At 41.7% G+C, this 27,767-nt stretch overlaps 1 protein-coding gene and 1 non-coding gene across 2 annotated transcripts in view; both read right to left on the reverse strand.

Moving 5' to 3' along the window:
* nkain2 (sodium/potassium transporting ATPase interacting 2) overlaps positions 1–27,767 on the reverse strand; it is a 389,880-nt gene that overhangs the window by 184,636 nt on the left and 177,477 nt on the right. The window contains exon 3 of the mRNA XM_007899276.2: positions 1,376–1,456. Coding sequence (XP_007897467.1) covers positions 1,376–1,456 — 81 coding nt within the window. The remainder of the gene's footprint in view (positions 1–1,375; positions 1,457–27,767) is intronic.
* Positions 6,535–6,606, reverse strand: trnav-cac. Its single transcript has one exon. It is a non-coding gene; the product is annotated as a tRNA-Val (tRNA).

The following is a 27,767-nucleotide window of genomic DNA, read 5'->3' on the forward strand; positions in this document are numbered from 1 at the left end:
GCAGTCACAAGAAGGTGGATGAGGGAGGAGAGGCGGTGGATGAGCCGTGGTCGACTGGGTCGAATGCGGCAGAGTGGTCCAGGAGGATGAGGAGGCAGAGGTAGCCTTGGTCACAGAGAGAGAGGACATCATTTGTGACCTTGACAAGCGCTGTGCTATGGGCAGAGCAGAAAACAGACTGGAGCGGTGTGAGGATGGAGCGACGGGTAAGGTGCGAGCCAACCTGGTTAGCGACAATGCGTTCCAGAGCTTTGGCAAGGAAGGGTAGATTGGAAATGGGTCAGTAATTTATGAGGTTGGAGGGATCAAGAGTGGGTTTTTTGAGGAGGGGTGTGATGATAGCGGTATTAAGAGGGACAGAACCTGAGGAGAGCAACTGGTTGACTGTGTCGGCCAGCAGCGGGGCGAGGAGGGGTAGTTAGGTGACCTAACCAGCAACTGGGTGGGGAGGAGGTCGAGGCAGCAGGCGGTGGGATTCATCTGGGAGATGGTGGTTGAGGGGGAGATAGGAGTAATCGGGGTAAAGGAGTGTAGGGAGGGGGGAGTGGCAGGGGCCATGGTGGAAGGAGGGGGCTGGTGCTTTATTTTATTTCAGTATCTCCCCACAGCAACCATCCACTGCAAGGCAGGCTCTTTCAGCTGGGAGGCAGAGATCGTTCTGAGGTACCATTACTCTTGTTCTGTTACAGGCCATGAGAAGGTGGTCTAGCGACAAAATGAAACAATTTTTTACCTCCTATGGAGGTATCAATAGATGCATTGTTTCTGATACTTAATATTAAGAAAACCTAGCAGACAGCTCAAGTAATAGATGACAATAGGACATGACAGTACACAACTAGCCTGTAGCCAATTTTACTTACATCTAGATTTTCTTCTGGATCTTTTTTGTGTTTACAAATCTTTTATTAATCCTTGGCTTTATTTCATTTCAACCAACTGAATTTCATTGCAGCAAATACCTCACAGTCCATTTGTGTCTTTTCAACAGCAGTACTTTGCAACATTTATGGAATTTGATACTGTTGGAATTGTCGGTATCAGCACAATAATGACTGTATGAACATTCAGAACAACCAAAATAATTTATTTTTCTCATGGAGAAATTATAATTTCTCAATTTTTACTCGCGATTAAAACAAACATGCAATATTATTTTCTCTATCGGAATGGATTTATACTTTCCAACAATTGCTTATCATCACATGTTTGCATACCAAGTGTAAGCTCAGTTGTGTTAATGTAGTGAAAAATGATTTGGTAAAACACTTAAAATATCTCAGGAGGAAGAATGCTTCATAGAAATTGTCACTTATTCAACGGCTTGTATTATTACAGAGTGCTGAGATCTTTGAAACATCAGATGGTAAATTACCTTTTCAAGGCCTCCAACTTCTAAGTAGAAGCAGATAATAAACACATTCCACGTCGCCCAGAGGACCATCCAAATGGCATACTTTGTGGGGGAAGAAAGAGAGAAATGTGTAAAATAACTGACACTTGCACTGCATGATTTTCAATAAACTAAAGACTAGGATTCATGCAACCTTCCAAATGAAAATGACCAAATACGACATCAAGCGTACGTTAAACACAGGACCATAGAAATCTGGGGCTATAATAGGAGACTGACCCATTGGATTAAAGAATGTGAGTCAAACCCATATTTGGGAGGATGATTACAGTACATAATTCCTCAACCAATTATTACAAAACATTGTTTTGTGGAAATCAAAATCAGCTAAACTTTTGTAAATATAAAAGGAGTTATTTTTTGATCAATTATAGAATTCTGAAGGCATACCTAAATTGCTTGAGATTTTGTCAACTTAATTCCTTAGTTGATGTATACAGGTTTAACTCCCTCTATCCATTATTTATCCTATTAATTATCTTACTGTAATCTTAACATAAAATATTTACCACAGAGTGCAAGTATTTAATTTTACGATAATATAAAAAACAAATCTTACAGCTCTGTCATATACCACAACAATTTGTGGTTGAATATACTAAGTGAGTTTTTGTGGCAGCACAATAAAGATCCTGGCTCCAAAAGTTTACTTTGTAATTTACAATGAGTTTTTCCTTGTATATTTAAAAAATATTTTTGTTTAATCTTCAGGTTAGCTTTGGCCTCACTCAATCTTTTAAACTTGTACTGCAAGGTACCTTTTTTTTACTCATATGAGTGCATTATATTTCATGTTCTGTTAAAATTGTCCCAAAGGAATACATTTTTCCTCTTTTGTTTTATTCTCTCAATGTGCTTTCCAGTTAATCCTCCCTTGGGCTCTTGTCATAGCTCTTAAATTTGCATTCCTTTGGTCCTGCACCTCAGTGTTATTATTTTTGATCTTGGTCTTTAATACAACATTAAGTCTAAATATACAATGATCACTGGAGCCAAAATGTTCATTGATCAGTTGTGGACACTGTCTGAATACTAAATCTAATGTAATTTCTGTTCTTGTACTCTGCTTGATACATTAAGAAGCAGCTACTTGTGAGCTGTAAGATAGCATTTGTATATTCACTCACTCCACTCTTCTGGTTGTCCTAGTTTAATAATTTTTAATAAATTAAGATATTAATGAATATTATATTATGATTTTCGCCCCAAGGGCGAAACCTTGGACAAGTTTCCTTACTCCACACGCCTAATAATAATCCCTCCAAAACAAAAAACAATAATAAATTGGTCATTTTCAATCTACGACTGTTTGTGGGACATTGCTGTGCGCAATTGGCTGCCGCGTTCGCCCACAAATATACAGTCAATTCACTTTACAGTGTGTTCTGTGAAGCGCTTTGGGACGTTCTCCCGACGTGAAAAGCGCTATATCAAATGCAAGGATTATTATTAATATTATTATTGTAGTCTTTTGGAAATCTGTATTTTGTTCAGCTTAAACGGGATCAATCTCAGTTCCCAATGACTATTTTGTGGCCCTGCTGCAACTAATTTCTATGTGGACTTCTGTCCTCGCTTATTCTGCTGTTACATTCCATCTAAGATATTACCAATTCACTGATAAGGAATGCTACTTCTCTATTCAACTTTACGTCCTTCCTTGTGAAACATCTTACTCTCTTAGGTATCTCATGCCCTTCTATCCTTCTAGCCGTGTTTGTGCGATTCCTAGAAACAATTCTCAATTATTATCTAATGCCTGTTAGGTAATGGTATACGGACTTCTCCTGAGCTTAGCTTGCACTCCTTGTTGACTGGGCACTGGTGCTGTGGGACTGTGCCACATTGCCTTATCTCATTGGAAGCACATCTCAAAATGTTTTACAAGAATTTTATTGTGAAATGAAGTGACTTGGTGTATTTGTAGGCAAATGTAGCAGCACAATTGTGAACAGCAATACCCCACAAACAACAATGAAACAAATTACAAATTATTTTATTTGGGGGATTTAGACCAGGACACTGGGAGAAATTCCTTCTCTTTTCGAATAGTGCCATGGGATCTTTAATGTCCACCTGAAAAGGCAGACTCAGTTTACTGCCTCATCCGTAGGACGGCACCTAAAACAATGCAAGCCCCAGCACCGCATTGGAGACGATGTGAGTTCAATTCCTGAACCCACAACCTTCTGACTCAGAAATGAGAATGCTACACTGAGCTAAACTGATATACATTTGTAGGCATGTAAAATGCAACATCTGTTTTGTGAATTTATCCTCTTTTTATAGCTTCAACTGAATGATGACAATTTACAAGTATATAGCACAATTCACATAAAATAATTCCGTGAATAATAATTCTGGACAATTCACAATTCACGTAATACTAATTATTTCCTACTGTTCATTTGTGTGCTTTTGTACACATTATCTTCATACACAATGAGCAAGAATACCAACATATACAATTCAGATAAAACAAAGATATTACATGTCAGCCACTGCACGTAAAAAGACTATTGGACACAAAATGCAAGCATCTTCAATGAGCAAAATCTTTCATTCATTGAAAAATATAATGAAGAGGACTTGTTCACTGATCAGTGATAAGATGTGACAGAGTGTAATATTTATTTGCAATGCAATTTCTACACAAATTGAAATAAATTTAATTTCACTTTATTCAAGACTTTCCTCCTCTCTTCATTATTCACGTGTGAGCAGGTTATTCGATTGTGGGGTATTACATTAAGCCTGATCCTCTCCTCAAACAATATCCAGCTAAATGCACCTTCCAACTATAAGAATGACGGATGATCTTTTAGAAACCTATAAGATTATTAAGGGGCACGACAGAATAAATAGTGGGAGACTATTTCCCCTGGTTGGAGAAATTATAACCAGGGGTCACAGTCATAAAATTAGGGGTAAGCCCTTTCGCACTGAGTTGAGGAAAAACTTCTTCATTCAGAGGGTAGTGAATTTATAGAATTCTCTACCCCAAAGGGCAGTAGATGCTCAGTCCTTGAATATATTCAAGACTGAGATTGATAGATTTCTTGTGGATAAAGGGATTAAGGGATATGGGGATAAGGCGGGTAGGTGGAGTTAGAACAGATCAACCATGATTTTATTGAATAGCGGGGCAGACTCGAGGGGCCGAATGGCCTACTCCTGCTCCTAATTCTTATGTTTTTATGTTCTTATTTTCTAGGTACTGTAAAGGAGCAGGAACCTGGCTCATTTGTTTCCCTAAGTTGGAGGTAATGTGACAAGTTGTGGCTCTAACTGATACCCCAGCTGAGATCTGCTAACTCAGCAGAGACCAGGATTCAATCCTGTAACTTTCCAATAAGTGTTGGCTAATACTGACAGACAGGCAGTGCCTTTACCCAAAAGGACAACAGGAAGCTTTTCCAAGAATTTATGAGAAACACTACCTCATGAGTTTCACAGTTCTGTAAAAAATTAATTATTTTTACAAGCTCTACAAAAGTTTGTAGAGGATAAGATTCTAAAGTGATTTCAAGCCACAGACAATCAGGAATAAAGGGGGAGTTTGCTGTGGAAGTTGAATGGTTTCTTCTATTAATGATTTCATATTAGATCTGATCATGTAATGAGGCAGATCATGTAATGTCATACACAAAACATGCTGGAGTTATTTCTCTGCATCAGAATAATCCAACTGGCAGCACGTGGGTCGATTTCATCCACCCAACCCCTCTCCCTCCAGTTCATTCAGAGCTCCCGTTCCCTCCATAACTTGTAAATGTTATGTTTCTGAAAGGAAAATACAAACATATTGCTTATGCAGCCCAGGGAAGATTCTCAATTAGGGCATTCAGCCCTCGGCAGCCATAAGATTAGACCACCCTGCTCTACATGAATGGTGCTATATAAATGTAAGTTACTGTTATAATGATGAATCATCAAATGACAGACCTGTAAGCTTTATTTTGATACAAGAAAAGTTGTTTGAAACAATGGTGAGGGGTGGTATAAAATAATCTTAAAGTGCACAGGCTAATCAGAGAGGAAGGTCAGGCTTAACAATTTATAAGAATATTTAAGGAAGTTAACAGGCTTTTTGGAAAAGGTGCATTTCAGAAAGACATTTGCTACTATTCCACACAATAGACAACTGCGTAAGCGTATGGGATCACTTAACAGACGGTGGTTTAACCAGACCAGTTGAAGACTGCAGTGGGACCAGAGATGCTCATCGCTTCCCTCAACCTGAAGGACAATTGACATCCTGGTAAGAAAGGCAATTCTGCACTTTCAGTGTTCGAACTTCTTTTGTCAGATAGCATCTGATTCAGCTATACCAGAACCCTGGATCATGATCATGCATGTAATGGAGTGGCGGTTTAACAATGGTACCTTGGCGCCAGGCCAATGCTCAGAAGGGGCCTCTTCAGCGGCAGACTGACTTTATGGGAAATTGGAAAATTTCCCAAGCACCCCTGTGATTTGCGGCCAAGGGTCGCCATGAGTGGCTGCTGAGCGCTACCCCCCACCACCACCATGAATCGACACTCCTATTTTACTTCACAATTGCAAGCCCTTTTGGAGAGCCAATCCCCCACTGGGCCCTTTACTTAGAAATAGAGCACATGAAAATGGGAGCCCACACATCTTTTTGGCGCTAAACCCAAAAAAGGTTAATCCAGTCCTGATGTAAAGTTATTGTATTGCTGTATTGTATTCTGTTACTTCAAGTGGATGGTAAAAAAAAACTCCAAAGTACTATTACTCTTGAATGCATGTCCACAAAGCAACTTTCTGGTCTTGTTTCTTTTGAATGTTTTTTTCAAATACCACTGTGTTCATCCATTGGTATCAATAGGAGTGCACATGATAATGTGGTCCAAAACAAAAAAATAACCCTTAAGAGTATAATAATAATAATAATCCTTGCATTTGATATAGTGCTTTTCATGTCTTCTAGACGTCTCAAAGCGCTTCACAGAATATACGTAAAATGAATTGACTGTATATTTGTGGGCGAAACACAGCAGCCAATTGCGCAAGCAGTCATCCATTGAAGAGACCAATTTTATTATTGCTTTTTTTCTTTAGGGACGTGTGGAGTAAGGAAACTTGAACAAAATGTTTCGCCCAGCTGGGAATCGAACCCAGGTCTCTTGCTTGTGAGGCGAGTGCTCTAACCACTGAGCTACTGGACTCCACATGTATGTTTATAAAGATTGGAGCCACATTTCCTACTTTCCAGTTCTCTGGGATTTACCAACTGTAGTGAATTCTGAAGCAATAGGGTCATGTCAGAGATCACTTGATTTTCTTTTCTCAGTCTCCACTAAGCAATTTTTTTAATACTAAAATGACCGCAACCACTTTTTATAGTCCTTCTCCAAAGAGGCTATAAAAGCTGAATGCTTTGCATCAGCCATGCAGATGGGAATTCTTGTTTTTCTATATATATTAATCCTTTAATTGTGCTTTATGAATTATTCTGGTTTCTAATGCTGGTAGCACAGCAATATCGCTCCCAGCAGTTAGGTTAACATGAAGCTGGAAACCTTATTTATACTTGCTACTCCAAGTGGATTGAGTCAAGCTGACTTATGCACTATAAAATTGGATCCTTGGTGTTTATTGTTTTTAAAAAGATCATCATGCAACATTAAAAAAGTCTATTGAAATTTCCTGAACCATCCAATGAATTTCCAAAGTGCTTCCACTACTCTATGAGAATGAGGTTGCTGTGAGGAGTGGAGTCAATCCACGCATCCCTGATTTATACTGAATATTCCATACAATATAAATGAGAGAGGTAATTCGGCCTAATTGGTGAACCTTGCAGTAAGTAAGAACCTGGTTGTTAGTCGATTGGCTGATCGCTTTCCCGGGGGTAATAATTCCTTAAAAAATATAATAAATCGGTCATTCAATCCACGACTGTTTGTGGGACACTGCTATATGCTATTGGCTGCTGCTTTTCGCCCCAAAAATATATTATTGACTTCACAGAATATTCTGTGAAACGCTTTGAGACATTTCAAAGACATGATAAGGTGCTATATCAAATGCAATGATTATTATTATTATCTACGTTACTCTACGTTATCAAAACAATGCTTTGTTTTCCTTTAACTGGTTCTTGATTTGGATTTAAACTATTGTGCTTGGTTGCTAATACCTTAGTTCCTGTATTATTCAGGGTTTTTTTCTTTTTCTTTTCCTTGTTTCTTAAATTTTAGTTATACTCATGATTTATGTGACATTTGTTTGCACAGATTAGTCACTGTGTCTGTCTGCATAAAAACTTTCAACATTATATGCAATTTATTTATTTCCAGAGTGTCATTCTATTCTTTCAATGGGTTATTAATTTTAGCTTCTGTCTGCCTTGTGTTTCTTCAGATGAAGATGAAGGGACACATGTGGCTGACATTGCTATTTTAAAGAATGTTGGAGTCTCTTGTCCAGTTATCCTGCATAATATTCCCTTTCTAATCCAAATTTACTCCCGACTCTTATGCATTGGCTACTTATCTCATTTGTTGTTGTTTATGGGGTGGTACTGCCACATTTGCCTACACACAATCACTTAATTCCCAATCAATTATATTTTGTAAAGTGCTTTGAGGCATTTATTTTTACAGACATATGTATATCATTATTTCTTATTTCTAGTCTTTTTCAAAGAAAACAAAACTTCTTTAGTTCCTTGGTTGTTGCTATGTATTATTCCTAATCCTGTAGAGTCAGTTATTATTTTGCTAATTAGTTTAAATTTTCCTTTATAGTGAATGATGTTTTATCCTTTATCTCAGCCTGCAGGTTGACAATGCTCCGCTGATTCCTTCCGTCAAATAGTTGTCTTAGTACCATTGCTTGGAGTATACAATTGCAAGTCAAGTAGAGGAATCAGAAACACAAATCCAACAGAAGCAGTTTGATGTGGCAGCAATCAGAGACTGGAGCTAAGTACACCAGGTTTCAAGATGTTTGTAAGCAAGTGAGTTGCCAAATTATATAAATGTCCCATCGTAGTGATAGGCAGGTGGGCTCGAAACAATTGCAATGGATAGAATCACTATGGATAGTGCAGCTTAGTGGTTAGGGCACTCGCCTTTCAAACGAGAGTACCTGGATTTGATTCCCAGGCACGTCGAAACATTGGGCGTGTTTCCTTACTCCACACGCCTCTGTTGTTGTTGTTTAACTAGCAGTACGTAGGAACCCAGTTGTTAATCGATTGGCAGATTGCTTTTCCAGGGATAATAAAAGAATAATTTGGTGACTTAATCCAAGACTGTTTGTGGGACACTGCTGTATAAAATTGGCTGCTGCCCACAAAAAATACAGTAAATTCACGTTACAGTATATTCTGTGAAGTGCTTTGAGACATCTAGAAAACGCAATAAAGCACTATATCGAATGCAAGGATTATTATTATGGATAGAGCTCAAGAAGCGTAGTGTCTGAAAGCACGGCCGCCGATGGTGGGCGGAGGATTTGGGGGACAAGGAGGAGGCTGGAGCCAGTTGAGTGGAGGCAGCAGGTAGTAGGGTAGGGAGAGAGCAGGTTGGGGAGATGGGGGTTGCCGGGTGTGAAGGGATTTAAATACAAGAATGAGGATCTTGAAATCGATCCACTCTGTGACAGGGAGCCAATGGTGTTTGATAAGGACTGGGGTAATGGAGGCACGGAGTTTAGTGCAGGTGAGAATGCGGGCGGCAGAATTTTGAATGAGTTGAATTTTATGAACCATCGAGCAGGGGAGACCAGCGAGGAGGCAGTTTGAGTAGTCGAGGTGGAAGGTGATGAATGCATGGATGAATGTAAAGAAAGAATGTAAAATACTGGTGGGAATATTTTATAGATCTCCTGACCATGATGACTTAACAGAAGAATTTATTTGCATGCAGATCGGGCAAACTTGAAAGAAGAATAATGTGCTAATAATGAGAAACCTTTATCTACTCATAGATTGGGAGAGAAATAACAACACAAGCAAAAAAGGAAACGGATTCATTGAATATATAATGGATAATTTCTAATACAAGTGTGCTTCAAATGCAACAAGGGAGTAAGCAATATTTGACTTAGTTATGAGTAATGAGGCCAGAATAGTTAACAGTCCAAAGTTAAGTCAACATTGTGGGAATAATGGGCATAATAAGATTGAATTCAGTATCAGGCCTATGGAAGAAATTACAAGCACAATTTAAGTTCTTAGACTTAAACAAGGCCAACAATGATCAAATGAGAAAGGAATTCACTGCAATAGAGTGGGAGTAATTGTTAGTTGGTAAATTGAGAGAATACTGTATATTTAATGAGGTAGTTACTGGATTACAAGCCAGGCAATTAACCTTTAAATACAAGAATAGTATTTCCGGATGAAGTAACTGTTTTCCATAAAAGTTGTCAGGTCAGAGTCAAAGTAAAGTGCAAGTGGAGAGGGGAAAGTTGCAAGAATGAGGGCTGGGCAGATTACAGAAAGCAGCAAAGGAGACCCAGACAAAATATGAAAAAAAATTGCAGTTGATACAAAGGTAATAGCAAAATGTTAATGAGACTATTAGAAAAAATATTTCAAGCAGATTATCGGAACCTCATATATTTTGCTGTAAGTAGCCATTGAGGCTGATACTATGCAGAATATTAAAAGGATTTAGATAAGTACTTGAAGAGAAATCTGTCAGCCTGGCTCAGTTGGTAGCACTCTTGTTTGTGGGTCAGAAGGTGAGTTTGAAGCCCCGTATCAGGAATTTGGATTTTATGATCTAGGCCAGGGTGTCCGACCTATTGGCTGCTGAGGGCCAGATGTCGATTTGAGAAACATCCACAGGCCACATAAGCAATATTTTCTTTTGAGCCGGAGCCCCTGGTGACCATCTTCTCATTGGCTAGTCCCATTGCTGGGCAGAGCCAGAGCCCCAGTCACTGTCTCCTGATTGGCTTGAAGCCTTCATGTTGCCTGTAGTTGTACGTTGGTTAATGAAGTTGGATATGATTTTTGGGCCAGATGAAATCATCTCACGTGCTACATGTGGCTTGCAAGCCATCAGTTAGACCACTCTGGTCTAGTCTAACACTCCAGTGTTGTGTTGGAGGAGCGCCAAACATTGAAGGACCTGGCTATGCACATTCCTATGCACAAACTGATTGACACGCAAACAAAAAATCATTACACTTTAATAGAAACAAATCTGTGTTCTGGACATAATAATCGAAGATCAGAATACTTTCTTAATAGGGAAACTCTAAGGGGATACAGGTGAACAAACTGATTTAAGAGTAATAGCACAAAATCCTTCTGAAGCTAATTTGCTGGTACAGAAATCAATCGGAAAGTCTATTGCATTTTGGCCTTTATCACAACAGGTACAGAAAATACAAGCATTGCAGAAGTAGTAAAGTTGTAGTTATTGTGTTTGGTTATGGATGTCTAATCATAGGAAGAATATACCAGCCTTGGAAATCCAACAGTGTGAATCACTTGGATAATACCTGGGGATGAAAGGACTTAAATATGAATGAGAGGCTGAGTGAAATTGGGTTTTGTTCCCTGGAGCTGGTAAACTTAAGGTGTGATCTGAATGACACAGTTAAACTGGTAAAGGGAATTTGTGAAGCAGCTGGGAACGATTCTTTCCTCTAACAGGAGAATCCAGAAAATGGAGACAAAATCCTAAAATTAGATCCAAGGCGATTTAAAGGGGATCCAGAAAACATATTCCCCAAAATTCTATATAGCAGCTATTATGTAACGGCTGGCACGCTTTGCCCACAAAATACACAGTCAATCTATTTCACAGTAAATTCTGTGAAGTGCTTTGAGACGTCTCAGTGACGTGATAAGGCCTTAAATCAAATGCAAGTATTAAACAACAACAACAACAACTTGCATTTGTATAGCGCACTTCTCACATCTCTCTGCCTCTGTTCTGATCGCCTCATCATCCTGGGCGACTTTAACCTGCACTTCACCCCCTCCTGCTCAATCTCCTCAGATTTCTCTTCCCTGCTCTCCTCGCTCAACCTCTCCCTCCACATCAACTCCCCCACTCACAGTCACGGCCACCCACTCGACTTGGTGATCACCCGGGGCCTCAGTGTCTCGGATGTCACTATCACCGACAAGGCCGTCTCCGACCACCACTTCATCTCCTTCACCACCTCCACCCCCCTCCCCACCTCCACCAGACCCACCACCATCTTCTACCGCCCCTGGAAGAAGTTACCCCCTCAATCCCTAACCGCTGCCTTGGAGTCCTCTGAACTCCTCTCCCTCTGGCCTTCAACCCTCACTGACCCCTCTTCTGCTCTCACCCTCCTCCACAACACCCTCTCCTCCACACTTGACACTCTTGCCCCCATCACCTCCCGTACTGTCTCCTACTCTCGCTCCTCCCCCTGGTTCACCACCCACCTCCGCTCACTGAAGAGCCAGGTGCGGGCCGCTGAACGCACCTGGGTCAAATCTGGCCTAACGGTCCACCGACAAATCTGGCTGGACCTCCTCAAAATCTACCGCTCCACTCTAGCCTCGGCGAAGAACAACCCCATGCTTCTGTTTTCTACCACATCCCAACTCCTCCGTCCCCCCCGCCACCCCGCGCAGGTCATCTCCTCCAACCTTCACTGCGAGGAGATGCTGGATTTCCTTGAATCCAAATCAAGGGAATTCGCTCCGCGGTCACTTCCCCTCCAACATCCACCCACTCCTTCCCTCCCACACTCCGACTCCTACCCATCCTCCCCTACACACCTTTGTACCCGTTTCCCCACCCTCTGTCACCAAACTCATCCTATCCCTGAAACCCACCACCTGCTCCCTTGACCCCATCCCCACTCCACTCCTTATCTCCCAGCTCCACCTCCTTGCCCCACATATCACAGACATCGTCAACCTGTCCCTCTCCTCTGGCTCTGTTCCCATTCCCTTAAAAACTGCCACCATCACTCCCACCTTGAAAAAACCCTCCCTTGATGCGTCGCAGCTATCAAGCTACCGGCCCATCTCCAACCTCCCCTTCCTGTCCAAGGTCCTGGAACGAGTTGTCGCCTCCCAGCTGCGCTCTTTCCTCTCCAACCATTCATTATTCGAACCCCTTCAGTCGGGTTTCCGTGCTGCCCATAGCACAGAAACTGCCCTGGTCAAGGTCACCAATGACATCCTGACCATCTGTGACCAGGGCTCCCTCTGCCTCCTCGTCCTCCTCGACCTATCGGCAGCATTCGATACGGTCGACCACGCTATCCTCCTCCACCGCTTGTCCTCCCACCTAAACCTTCAAGGCCCTGTCCTTGAGTGGTTTAGGTCGTACCTCTCCCACCGTCTTCACTTTGTCTCCACAAATGGTTTTTCCTCCGGCCCCCACACTGTCTCGTGCGGTGTCCCTCAGGGCTCTGTCCTCGGTCCCCTCCTCTTCACCCTCTATATGCTCCCCCTTGGTGACATCATCCGCAGACATGGGGTTAACTTCCACATGTATGCGGATGACACCCAACTCTACCTTTCCTCCTCTACCCTCAACTCCACGACCACCGATGTCCTGACAGCTGCCTGTCCGACATCGAGTCCTGGACGAGAGATAACTTTCTTCAGCTCAACGTGCGCAAAACTGAGGCCCTCCTGATTGGCTCACGTCAGCGCCTCCGCACCTCAGGCGCTGACAGCATCAGCATCCAAGGCTGCACTCTCCACCTCTCAAAGCCAGTCAGGAACCTCGGGGTTCTGTTCGACCCTGAGCTGTCCTTTCTCCCTCATATCCGCGCCACAACTGGCACCGCCTTCCATCACCTCCGGAACGTCGCCAGACTACAGCACTACCTCACCCCTCACGCTGCTGAAACTCTGGTCCACGCCTTTATCACCTCAAGGCTGGACTATGGGAACTCTCTCCTCGCCGGCCTTCCCGGCACCTCCCTCCACAAGCTGCAGGTCATTCAGAACTCTGCAGCTCGTGTACTGTCCCGCACCAGGCTTCGCGACCACATCACTCCCACCCTCGCTCGCCTCCACTGGCTCCCCATCCCCCAGAGGATCGAATTCAAGATCCTCATCCTCACCTACAAGGCCATTCACGGCCTTGCTCCCTCCTACCTCTCTGACCTACTATCCCCCTACCTACCTGCCCGTACCCTCCGTTCCTCTGGCTCCGGTCTGCTCCACATCCCCCGCCCCAACCGCCCTACCATCGGTGGCCGGGCCTTCAGCCTCTCAGCCCCTAGGCTCTGGAACTCTATCCCCCAGTGCCTTTGCCTTGCTTCCTCCCTTTCCTCCTTCAAGGCCGGTCTCAAGACCTTTCTCTTTGACCGTGCCTTCAGCTCCCCTCTCGACTCTCCCCCTCCTCGCTCCCTCCCTTCCCTCTCCTCACCTTGACCATTTCCCCCCTGCTCGGGTCCTGACCCAACTGTACAGCGCCTTGGGACTTCCCCCCGACGTGAAAGGCGCTCAATAAATGGAATCTTGTTGTTGTTGTTGTTGTTGTTGTAGGGTAGCATCCCAGAGCGTTTCACAGTGGCGGTGTGGATTAATAATTTTATTAATTACGATTAGTATTATGACTTTCTCTTCGGCTATGTTGAAAATCTCCTAAATAGAATCAGGTAAATTTCTGATGTTGACCTACAGTTGCAGATATTATAGATATTCCAATACAATTTGGAGCTTTGATGGGAGTGTTAATGTACTAGAAGTATGAGCTGAATAGCCTTTTCTCCCAACTTCAAATACAAGTAAAGGTTTATGCAATGGAGAAGTAAAGTGGCAAGAATGAGGGCTGAAAGGATTATACAAACTCAGGCAGAAAAGGGACCAAGGTAGTTTTATTATGTTTGCAATAATACACTAAACTAGTGGAATCTTTTCTAAGTGTGAATGGTTGAAATACTACTCCAAGCATGACATTTTCCATTCCATTCCGAGTTTCATCAAACAATCTTTCCTCTGTAAATATCAGGTGTATTTACCTCCACTTCATTTTGTGATGGAGAATTCATTTTGCATCTCAGAGGAAAGTGAATAGCTCTTAGCTGACAGGAGGATGAGAGTGTGAGCATAATAAGCATGAGTAAGTAGGAGCATTGGAAAATAAAGCAGTTGCTATTAAAAACAGTATGGGAAGTGATGCTTTGTGGACCGGTAAGTTTAACACACTTTGAAGATATACATTTAGAATCGGAAATCCTATTAACCTGCACATTGTCAAAGTGCGTTAAACGTACCGGCACAAAGAGGATCACCCCCTTATGTGTGTTTTAAGAAATGAGAATACGACTCCCTGTGGCTGGCATTTATTGTTTGAATAGGTACATTATCCTCCCTTGAGTTTCTTACTGTTTGCACTGTTGTTTGAATTTCATTCTCATTTATTCTCCCTTTGGAAACTGATCAAATGTTGCAGTGCTACGTCAATCTTTTATTTCTCAGTGTGTCAGTCTGTCATTGTATTCAATCGCTTCCATTTATCTAGCTTCATTCTTATGTTTTCATTCTAAAGTCTTGGGGCGTTTCAGTCTTTGATTCTTCTTAGCATCTCCTGTGGCTACAAAACAAAAAACTATATCATGATATGGTCTAATACCTATCTATCTAGAAACGCTGCTGTCACATAGCTTGGGCTCTATTTTTTTAAATCTGTTTTTATCCCTCTCCTTGAAAACAGAGCCTGTTTAGCCTGTTTTCACATTTAACATTTACAATGCAGAATGAAGCTATTCAACCCACTCAGCCTATGCAAGGTGCTAATTTCTCCACAGAATTTATACACCCAAATGCCAATTTGCCATGTTTTCCCCATAAAATTTGATATTTATCAAGGTGGGGGGAGGTAAGTGTGGTCTCCTTGGAGCTGAACTGGCTCCAAGATGACATGTTTGGCAATGGATTGTCGGAATCGAGTCCACGCTCTGTGGCAGTCTTGGTAATCCAGTTCCTGAGCCAGGTGTGTCTGCAGTACTCCAGGGTACATCACAGCCAGCCTGGCTCATCGGCAGGACCTGAAAGGACAGACCAGTTACTGGAGGCAGTGAGTCATCCCACTCAGCTCCTGTTAACCCTGCAAGCCAAAACCCTGATGGTTAGGGTGGTCCTAGCTGGACAAGTAGTGGGAAAGCTTGCCAGACAGTAATCTCAATGGCATGTGGTTTTAACTGGTTAAGACTCCAGCAGTAGTCCAACGCACACTCTGAGGTTCCAGTTGAATTGATAGAGTCCCTGCCCCACTGACTGGTCTGCCCTTCCAAGTCCTGCTGATGAGCCAGGCTGGCTGTGCCTTGAAGAACAAAATGTTTCTGTTTCATTCAATGATTTGGTACAGAAACAGGCCATTTGGTCCAACGAATCCAAGTCGATGTTTATGTTCCACACAAAGCTTCACGGCTCCTATTCCCCTCTATTCCCTTCTCCCTCATATATGCATCATGATATAGGATCCTCAAACTCACGTACAAATCACTTCACACCCTGGCATCTCCCTAATCCCCCAACTTGCTCCACTATTCACCGCCTTCGCTCAGCTGTTTCCAGCCTCCTGCATGACCCTTGTCCTGTCCGCTCCATTATCGATGACTGTGCTTTCAATCAGAAACTATGGAACTCTCCCCCTCAATCTCGCCATTTTGACTCCTCCCTCGCTATTGTCAGTCACACCTAAAGACCTTCCTCTTCAACCATGCCTACAGTAACCTCTCCTACTCTCTCTCGGTTCAGTGTCAAGCTCCACCACAATTAAGCACTCGAAGACTCTACACACATGAAGTCCGTTATATAAAAGTAAGTTGGTGTATATTGTTTGCAATAGGTTTCCTCTTATGCACAGTGATATTTTTGCTACAACCAGTTTCCAGCATTGAGTTCCACATTCTCACCACCCTCTGCATGAAGAAGTGACTCCTAAATTCCATTTTAGATCAGTTACCAGCTATTTTTATATTCATATCACTTGTTTTGGTCTCACCAACAAGTATTCTATTATAATACCTGTTACCAACGATTTGTATTGTATAATAATGTCAGAAACATTCTGAATGAGAAAGCTCATTCTAGGATTATGTGGTCAGCTAAATATATAAAAATATAGACTAAAGACCCAAATTGTTTTAGGCTAAAGCAAATCTTCAAAGGAAATCACTAGGTCACAATAGAGGTTTAATGAATTGTTGCAGCAGAAAAACAGGTTATTCAGTCAATCAAGTGTACATTAATATTTTTCACCTCATGGGGCACCCAGCAGAAATACACTTTCCTGTTTGCTACCCACAGGCTTCATATTCTTTTTTGAATATCTGTAAGTCTCAGCATGCTCTAAGGTGAGGCTCAATAAAAAAAGTATTCTTGAATTTTAGTACTATATGGGCATTGAATTTCTAGACTGCCAGTAAGTCTGTGAATACATTGTGAGAGCCAACCATATTCTGTAATTTTAAAGTTCATTTCACTGTAAAACTGATAAAAAGCATTAATATTACAAGTTATTACTATAATAATGCTAAACTCCTGAAATCATTGGTAAAAGCTACCAAAAATCCTTGGGTGCTCTCCTTTCATTTCTTCATTTTTCTTCTGTTCATTGTGCTTTTCTGTTCTCTGTGTCTTAATTTAATTATTTTATAACCGTCTACTTTCTTTTCCCAACACTTTTAAACTTAAAATCTGTTCTGCACTCTTCAAAGAATCATAGAATCATGGAATTATACAGCACAGAAGGAGGCCGTTCGGCCCATTGTGTCTGTGCCGGCTCTTTGAAAAGAGTTATTCAAATCAATCCCACTCCCCTGTTCTCTCCTCACAGCCCTGCAAATTTGTCCTCCCCGAATAATTATCTTAAAAATTATCTCTTCTCCTAGCTCCTACTGCTCATTTCAAAAAATGGCATTGAATTCTTTGTTTCATAGGAACATAGAAATCTACAGAGCAGCAGGAAGCCATTCAGCCCATCGAGTCCACACCGGCTCACAGAGCAAGGTTATCGTTTCAGTCCCACCATCCTGCCCTAAACCCATACCTCTTCAAGCTTCTCTCTTTCATATGCTTGTCGACATCCCACTTGAAGCTATAATGGACTCTGCCACCACCAACTTACTCAGCAAAGCATTCTACATCCTAACAACTCTGTGGATGAAAAAAAGATGCCTCCTAAGTTCTCTTTTCACTGTACTTATGACTATTTTTTAACTATGTACCCTTATGTAGCCTTAGGGCGAAACGTTCGGCAAGTTTCCTTACTCCACACGCCTAATAATAATCCCTCCAAAATCAAAAACAATAATAAATTGGTCATTTTCAATCTACGACTGTTTGTGGGACATTGCTGTGCACAATTGGCTGCCGCGTTCGCCCACAAATATACAGTCAATTCACTTTACAGTGTGTTCTGTGCAGCGCTTTGGGACATCCTCCCGACGTGAAAAGCGCTATATCAAAATGCAAGGATTATTAGGATTATTATCACTGACTCCCCTATCACTGGAAATAATTTCTCCCTATTTACCTTGTGAAAATCCCTCATAATTTTGTACACCTCTTTCTGGTCCCTCCTCAATCATCTCTGCTCCAGTCAAAACAGACTCTGCTTCTCCAATCTCACCTCATAACTGTTGCTCTTCATCCTGGGAATCATTCTCATAAACCTTCTCTAGATCCCCTCTAAAGCCTTAACATCTTTCCTACAGCGAGGTGCCCAATACTTGACGCAGTACTCCAGTTTTGACCTAACCAATGATTTGTACAAACTTAGTATTTTTTGCTTTACTTTCTGGCCCTGTGTATAAAACCCGCATGCTATTGGCTTTCAAAAGCATATTTTTCAAAGGCTGAAGAATCACTATTGGAAGCTCTTTCTACAGCTAATAAAATGATGTCAGACATTTAATATTAACACAACACCATCACAGGTGGTACCTGGACATTCATAAAGCTGAAAATTGCATAGGGAACGGCAAGTGGTTTGTGAAAAAGTAAACTTGTCAATGGTCCCCACTGTAACAATATAGTAGTCAACAATAACAACTTGCACTTATATAGCACCCTCTTTGCCAGGCGGCAGCCCAGAACATTTAGTTCATGTAAATCGGAGGGATAAATGACAATAAAAGCTACAAAGGGGAAATATTATTGGCGTTAGAGTTTAAGCTTTTATGGGATTTCTGTTTCATAAAAAATTGTATTTCTGTACTGCTATTTACTGAAAGAAATTAGTAGAATTGATACCAGGAATATTTTATTGAGTGGTAACGATGAGTTTATAAACCACAAGAGTGAACTTCAACTGATCCGTTAATTTCTGAATGCCGAGCTGAGACTATTTTCTTGTGGTCACTCCCCCGAATCATTAGTTTTAGAATGTATTCTATAAAGCAGTGGCATTGATGCCCTGTTGGTCATGTATGGAAGATTTGTTGCAGCAAGTGTCAAGGTTGTCGGTAATAGCCAGGAGCCCACACATGGCACAATGACATTCTAACTGCAGATTATTACAGTCAATCAAAGGATTCAGATGAAGCCATGAATTGAAAGACATTTCCAATTCTGTGCCAATTTCTGTTGAATTGTGTGCAGTTATGTGCAGTGTATCTACATTCATTAGAAACTGGTTGAGACTGCCCAAACCGTCCCTTTTCATAGAAGTATATTAATTCCACATCCTTCTGAAGGCCAGTGCCTTGCTCAGAATCAAGAGTCTTGACAGTGAAGCTAAATATAATGGGATGAACATTTCTTCACATTTCATTCTCAGTGAAGAACAGGAGCTGAATCACTAGAAGAAAAATAAATCAGCTCCTATTACCCATCACAGATATCACAGATTTGAAAAAATCAGAACAAATAAAACTCAGTTTAAAACTTAGAATGAGGAATTCCTCTCACTGCTTTGTGCAGCGACTTTGACGAGTTGCACTTAGAATGATATTTTCCCATTGCCAAAGTTGCTACACAAAGGGGCAAAAGGAATTTGACCCCATGGAATTCCTTCCAGTATAGATGCTGTGCACTGAACTTTGGTGCAGGACTTCCACTGCACTTACTTCCTACACAATCACCAGCAATTTAGCTTTTTCTGCTGACTTTTGTGCTCATTAAAGTAAAAGACGTCACTGCTCGAAAATAAAACAGCTTTCCAATTTGTGCACCCAGTGTCTGCATGAAGCATTCCTCAGTTCGCAATACTCTAGCTCTGCACCGTTTCAGTGTGAACTTTTCCATTTTCTGTAGACACCATCCTTATTGCCTCTCTGAGTAAAATACTAATATAGTGCTAATTTGGACCAAATTATTTGTGCCACTTCATTATCCTTGTTGGATATAATCAAACATCTTAGCCAAAACTAAACAGGCAAACTGTTGCCTTTCATTGCTTTAGATGTGCTTCTATGATGAAGCTGGCAGGTTGTTTGAATGCGGAATGCCTTGCTTTAGCTGAGTCCGTAACAGCAGTTATAAAAAAGAATTGGTTAAATACTTAAGGAAAAATAATATGAAACGGTATGAGGAAAGACCGAGAGATTGGATTAGAGCAAATAACAGCAATGGGAGGCGAGCTGAAACGTTTGGGTTAAATGTCCTGCATCTGTACTGTAAACTTGCTGTAATCTATTTATGCTTTGGGCAATGCACAGTAAAAGCTGAATTGAAACAGCCCAAACATATTTTATGCCTGCTAGCCCTCTGGTTGTTTGTGTACTTCATATGAAAAGATAAACACAAAACTGTGCAAGTTCAAGCAAACAAGGGGCTTATTGCTAAATTCAGTTTCTCTCCTAATACTGTGATTTACTGCAATTTGTTCTAACCACTTTCACATACTTTGTATAATTACCATTATTGAAGTGAAAACATGCATTATTGAAGATGTTAACTTTTTTTTAAAGAGAATTTGAAAAAAGGTCATTTAAAAAAAAATCACAACAAGCTCCCTCAATGTCCAAGTGAGTAAAGGTATATTGTATTTTAATCCAGAAGGTTTTAGGTTTGCTGAGTCTGTGCTGAATTGTCTGATCAGGCCAGGCAGCAATTGGTATGCTACAATTGGCGAAAACGAGGGAAGGAACAGATCAGTGAGAGTTCCAATTTTGATCACTATCCATTTACTCCTTTTGAAAGATGTGCGTGTAAGAATGTCAGGTAAGAGATAACGATGGGACTTGACTGTAATATTAATGATCAAGATGTTCATTAAACTCACTGTTTAGGTTTGGATATGAAGAATGGTTACACGAGCAACTGGAGGCCTAGCAGTCAAAAAGTGGGGAGTAGGGAAATGAACAATACCAGAGTCATGGAAACGTAATATTTCTATATCCAGTTAAATCATCTCAAAAATATTGTGTTGAACGGGAGATAAACCTGGTATGCGTTTTGCATGGTGGAATCTTGCTGTCACTCTCAATTAGAGAAAGTAATGCTGAAATGTTGCCGAACCAACAGACTGTGGAAGCATGCAGCAGAGAGTCAACTTGCACCTTTCCAGCAAAGGAGCAGGATTGTCAAATTAAATTGAGAATTAAAATTCTGACTCTGTTGACAGCAAAGCCTTCCCTCTCCCCCAAAAGGAAAACAAAATTAATCGAGGAATCCCATATCTTAAATCATTTATCTTTCATGCACTTTCCGTTGCCATTTTAGAGGGGGCGAGAAATAGATTCATTTAAAAAAATACACTGGCTGACCAATCAAAATACCATTTTTACCAAGTTACTATTTACCTCCACAAGCTGCAGGTAACTCAGAACTCTGCAGCTCGTGTACTGTCCCGCACCAGGCTTCGGAACCACATCACACCCACCCTCGCTCACCTCCACTGGCTCCCCATCCCCCAGAGGATTGATTTCAAGATCCTCATCCTCACCTATAAGGCCATCCACGGCCTTGCTCCCTCCTACCTCTCTGACCTACTATCCCCCTACCTACCTGCCCGCACCCTCCGTTCCTCCGGCTCCGGTCTGCTCCACGTCCCCCGCCCCAACCGCCCTACCATCGGTGGTCGGGCCTTCAGCCTCTCAGCCCCCAGGCTCTGGAACTCTATCCCCCAGTGCCTTCGCCGCCTCCTCCCTTTCCTCCTTCAAGGCCGGTCTCAAAACCTTTCTCTTTGACTGAGCCTTCAGCTCCCCTCTCGACTCTCTTCCCCCTCCTCGCTCCCTCCCTTCCCTCCCCCTGACCATTTCCCCCCTCCTCGCTCCCTCCCTTCCCTCCCCTCACCCTGACCATTTCCCCCCTCCTCAAAAGATTCGACAATTATAAATGAATACAATATAACTTACAAAACAATTTACATTTTTATAGCATCTTGCATATCAGGATAATGTCCCAAAGCACTTGCATTTCAGTCAATTAGATGGAAATTCACAACTCCCAAAATGTTACATTTTGTCAGACATTTAAACTAAGTAGTAAAACCAGCAGAGGATTTGAACTCCATAGAGATTTTTCCCTTACAATTTTCTTTGACTCATGCTGAAATAGTCTTAAAATTAGGCCTAAACCAGTTAGAAGTGAGATCAGAAAACATTTCTTCACACAGAGCGGTGTGAGAATGTGGAATGCATTGCCTCACAAGGCAGTCGAGACAATGCATTTCACATAAGGATGTGGATTAAGGAATAAGGATGTCTGAAAAATATTTGCAAAGTGAAGGCATTGAGTGTGCTCTGAGACGCTATCCAGCATGAAAGGTGCTATATAAATGCAAGTTGTTGTTGAATGTGCTGTGACATGGGGATAATAGCACCAGTCCTACGAAGCTGCTCAAGTAATCATTGTATCACCTTGAGATGTCCTCCCAACAGGAAAGCCACAATATAAATGATAATTTTCATTGTATTCTTCAAATGCTATGCTGTCATGAATGTTGGCAGGCTACGGGGGGGGATGATGTGATCTAACGCTGTCCTCATGGAAATAATCAGTTTTCAGCAAAAGATGATGATTAGAAGCATGATTCTGACTAACTGTTTCCTTTCCGTAGCCCAGAGTTCTGAGTCTAATAGACCAGCTAGCTCACTAGAGCCTGGGGGGAAATCAAGACTGGTAATAATATAATAAGTCATTGCATTTGATATTGTACCTTTTCACTTCATTGAGATGACTCAAAGCACTTCACAGGATATACTGTAAAGTGCTTTGACTGTGTTTTGTGTGGTACCTTCACACAAGGTACCACACAATTGGTCACTTCAATCCACGATTGTTTGTGTGACAATGCTGTGCACAATTGACTGCCGAGTTTCGCCCACAAATGTAGCGTCAATTCATTTTACTGTATATTTCGTGAAACGTTTGAGATGTCTAGAAGACGTGAAAAGCACTGTATCAAATTCAAGGATTATTATTATTTATTATTATTACCTCAAAATATAAACGAGGTTAAGAAAAATCTAACTAAAAATCATATTATTCAAATAAAATTAGATTTCTAACATGGTTATGGTATTCCACAGCTCACTTTCTTGATTTAAGTGCTTTATTTCAGCAAATGCTTCATAGAGTAATCCATCTAAACAATTACAATGCCTGCCCACTTGAGGGGATTTAACTCTGAGCGATACCAAAGATTAGGAATAGGAGTCGAGCATTCCACTTCAAGGCAGTGACGACTTCAGGAAACAGAATCAATTTGTTTAAGGGAAGAACTCTGGTATGTAGCACTCTGCAGATCACAAGAGAGGTTTGGGTAAGGAACTCTTCAGCCCATTTGATCTCATCCTTCCTGAGTACTAATGCCATCTGCTTCCCAAGACCATATCAAGTTGTTTCTTAAAATGAATCCAGTGTCCAGTCCTGGTCTCTACCCCCTTCCTTGTAACCCATGTAACCCGTTCCAGTAATTGACTACCCTCTGTGTAAATGAATACTTCCTAGTGTACATCCCAAAATTGTCTTCCAAAACCTAGTCTAATACCTAGTCAATGAAAAAGTAGATATGAACATAGGCACAGTCGAAGAAGAAAGTCTTCAGGTGTGATCTGAAGATAGGTAAAGAGGGGGCAATGTGGAAGGATTGAGACAGAGAGTTCCAAAGTTTCAGGCTATAGTGGCTGATGGTAAGTCATAGAGTAGAGGTGTTGAGGGACAAGTAGAAGGCCCTAGCCAGCTGAGCAAAGGAAATGGGTAGAGGAGTGGGGTGTGAGCAGATTGAAGAAGTAGGGAGGTGCTAGGACATGAAGTGATTTTTTGATGTGTCTGAGAACCTTGAATGAGATCCATTCTGTGACGGGGAGCCAATGGAGTCTGGAAAGGACTGGGGTAATGGGAGTACAGAGTTTGGGTTAAGTGAGGATACAGGTAGTGGAATTTTAAATTAGTTGGAATTTGTGAATAGTGGAGCTGAGGAGCAGTGCATTAAAGAAATTGGGAGGTGGCAAAAGTGCAGATGAAGGTTTCAACTGTAAACATGACTAAGTGAAACCAGTTCTCTCTGCAATCAGTTTTTGACATTTATTGACATGAACCTTTTCTCATGTCCAAACTAATGTTTTTGAATGATATCAAAGGCGTGTTGGTCAGGGACCAGATATGAGGAAGAAAGCATAACTGAAAATCAAACAAGACACTTATTTTGCACACAGGTTTATTGAGTCTGAGGGATAGGCTGGGGTAAAAACCTTTGGTACTTGTCCTGAAACTTCCCTTTCTGAATCTAAATCTATATCCTCTTGTTCTACTGGCTTGGTGTATCCCAAAGTATTGTTCTAGGTTTATTTTTTTAATCAAATTTAAAAAATATTAGCTGGTTGGACTCCAGCAGTGCCCCAGAGCATACTCTTTGGTCCTTAGCCTTGGCTCTTACCAACCTGTACCTAATACTTTCTGGAATTAGGGAAGCATCCCTCCAAGGAGAGAGTGCACATTCCTTCCAACAATCTATCTCTGGGATTTCCATGTGTAGTTCGGATGCATGGAATCCTCAGTTTGGTTTGGATACTCTTTAGCATGGTGTTGAGTTTCCACAGGTGTTAAGACACTCGGCTGACCAAAAATTAAAATAAACCTCTATAAGGCCCCATCAGACATACTGGGGATCATCATTATTGCTCTCCTCTGCACTGTCTCTAGAGATTGAGCAGCCCCTTTATGTCACAGTTGTGTGTAGGTGCGACCTAGAATACTACATACAGTTAAGCCTCTGGAACACTACCTTGCATGAGGGTCATTTATAAATGCAAGTTGTTGCAGTTGACCTGACCAGAGCACTATATAACCTGTGTTTGACATTTGGTGATCTAAACTCAACTGATTTAGTAATGTAGCTGCGCAGGAGGTCAGGCAGCATCAATGAAGAGAGGAAAATGAGTTAACGTTTCAGGTTATAACTGTCTTAACTGGCGAAAGGTCATAAACCTGAAAGGTTAACTCATTTTCCTTTCTCCATAGATGCTGCCTGACCTGCTGCATGTTCCCAGCGTCTTCTGTTTTTATTTCAGATTTCTAGCATCTGCAGTATTTTGTTTTTTTTAGTAATATAGCTAACTCAGCATCCTGTTTATCTTGTTTATTGCTGCCTTATTAAATGCCTTTTCAATGTTTTCTCTATAACCTGAATAAGACTGACCTCTATTTTTCGAACATTCTAATTTTTGTTTTGGATCAATTAATGTTATCCTGTAAGACGAGTCACCTACAAAATAGTCAATATATTCAACAGCAATTCCCAACATGTCTTGAAGATGTCATAAGGCACTATATCAAATGCAACATTTTTTTTAAAAAAAACTAAAATTGTGCAGAATTCTGTGGCAAAAAATCAAAAGCCAGATCATTTTTTAAGGACTGCAGAAAACAGGTTCCTAATTTAAGACTGAATTTAAAAATGTGCATAACTTGTCACAATCATAAATTTTCAGATTAAGATTACTGCTACTCCTACTGTGATCACCTTTCTCTGCACAGATCAGAGATTGAACCATAAACCTTCCCAGTCTAAATGACTGCTCCTCACTCAATAAAGGCTTTGAAGAGAGATTAACATCCCTGGTCGCTCAGTCTGTTTAGACTGTTTTGAGTTTAAATCGCAGAGTCCAATAAAATGAGTACCGTGTTTAAAAATATTCTTCTTAGTCAAATGGGTAAGTGGGTTCTCCATGGGCCTGAATTGTCCCAGGGAAGATAACTCTAGCAAATGCACATGGGTCCATAGTAATTAAAGAGAGACTTGATGTAATTAGATTCTCAACCATGCGAACCAAAGCACTCCAATGTGCAGGGAAATAGCATGCTACATTTTACCATTATTGGGGAACTTCATCACTTCACGTTCAAGAACAAGTGGTAAACGATTAACCGCATAAGACAAGACAAGATCCATTTGCCTTTTCCCTGAGGTAGAATGTTCCAATAGCTTAAGGCACTTTAATTAGTTGTCCACTGGGAACTGATTAAACTTAGACCAGGCCAGATGGGTTCAAGTCAGAAAATGTCCCAGGGACATGAACCCATCTGGTTGGGAAACCACAGATACAGCCTTAGTCTGCTGGGTTGCCTTGTACAGTATTTGTAATGCTCTGAATTTCTTGTATTATTTAACACAAATGCATTTGCTGTGCAACTTTGCTTCTCACTACAATCCTATACCACTTGCAAGTGCGCCCCATTTGATATACATTTATAGTATCAGATATGTAAATATGTAATTTCCAACATCAACAACAACAAAATTACATTTATGTAGCGCCTTTCATGTCAGGAGGCTTTCCAGTGGTGCTTCAACATACCATCACGTCTCCCGACGTGAAAGGCGCTCTAAAATGTAAGTTTGTTGTTGTTGTTGTTGTGTGGATGTCGCTGGACTGAAGTTATATTAGTGCTCCCTAAATATCAATTTGATATCATTCAAAGACATTAGTTTGGACAAGAGAAAAGGTTCATGTCAATAAATGTCAAAAACTGATTGCAGAGAGATCTGGTTTCACTTAGTCACATTTACATTTGACAGACACTATAGCTTTATTAATTTTTTTTCTATAGACCACTATCTTGGTTATAATTTGCCATTTCATGACTCACAATTGTATGTTGATAATTGGAAGTGCTAAGAATTAATTAATAAGAATAAAGCAATAAGTACACGCTCTTCAGTGTTGCTACAGTGAGTTGTGTCTGATGGAAAGGCACAAAATTAATCATTTGAGTGCTTCTAAGGGAAATGCTACAGAACTGAGATTACATAGGATCGCCGATACAGAGTCCTGGAGAATAAAGAAGCAAAACACCCGATGGTATGTCTGAAGCACCACTGGAAAGCCTCAGTAGAGTGTTCTAAATAATAATCAACCTTACTTTTGGGGGAATATATAATACTTACTTACTTACTTATAATACTCAAATCACAGGATTAGGCAAATGTACACAGTAGTGTCCCACAAACAGCCATTAAGTGAATAGCCAATTTTATTTGAGGAATATTTGGTTAGGACACCAGGAGAAACTCCCTTCTCTTTTTGAGTACTGCTATGGAATCTTTAACATTGTCATTAACAGACAGACAGGACTGTTTAACATCTCATCTGAAGGATTGGATCTCTGATAATGAAGTGCTCCACAGCATTGCACTGGAATGTCAGTCTAGACAGGCGCTGACACCATCAGCATCCAAGGCTGCACTCTCCACCTCTCAAAGCCAGTCAGGAACCTCGGCGTTTTGTTCGACCCTGAGCTGTCCTTTCTCCCTCACATCCGCACCACAACTGGCACCGCCTTCCATCACCTCCGGAACATCGCCAGACTACGGCATTACCTCACCCTCACGCTGCTGAAACCCTGGTTCACGCCTTTGTCACCTCAAGGCTGGACTATGGGAACTCTCTCCTCGTCGGCCTTCCCGCACCTCCCTCCACAAGCTGCAGGTCATTCAGAACTCTGCAGCTCGTGTACTGTCCCGCACCAGGCTTCGCGACCACATCACTCCCACCCTCGCTCGCCTCCACTGGCTTCCCATCCCCCAGAGGATCGAATTCAAGATCCTCATCCTCACCTACAAGGCCATTCACGGCCTTGCTCCCTCCTACCTCTCCAACCTACTATCCCCCTACCTACCTGCCCGTACCCTCCGTTCCTCTGTCTCCGGTCTGCTCCACGTCCCCCGCCCCAACCGCCCTACCATCGGTGGTCGGGCCTTCAGCCTCTCAGCCCCTAGGCTCTGGAACTCCATCCCCCAGTGCCTTCGCCTTGCTTCCTCCCTTTCCGCCTTCAAGGCCGGTCTCAAAACCTTTCTCTTTGACCGTGCCTTCAGCTCCCCTCTCGACTCTCTTCCCCCTCCTCGCTCCCTCCCTTCCCTCCCTCACCCTGACCATTTCCCCCCTCCTCGCTCTCTCCCTTCCCTCCCCTCACCCTGACCATTTCCCCCCTGCTCGGGTCATGACCCAACTGTGCAGCGCC

Source organism: Callorhinchus milii, unplaced genomic scaffold, assembly GCF_018977255.1.
Source record: "Callorhinchus milii isolate IMCB2004 unplaced genomic scaffold, IMCB_Cmil_1.0 Scaffold3, whole genome shotgun sequence".
Classification (NCBI taxonomy): domain Eukaryota; kingdom Metazoa; phylum Chordata; class Chondrichthyes; order Chimaeriformes; family Callorhinchidae; genus Callorhinchus; species Callorhinchus milii.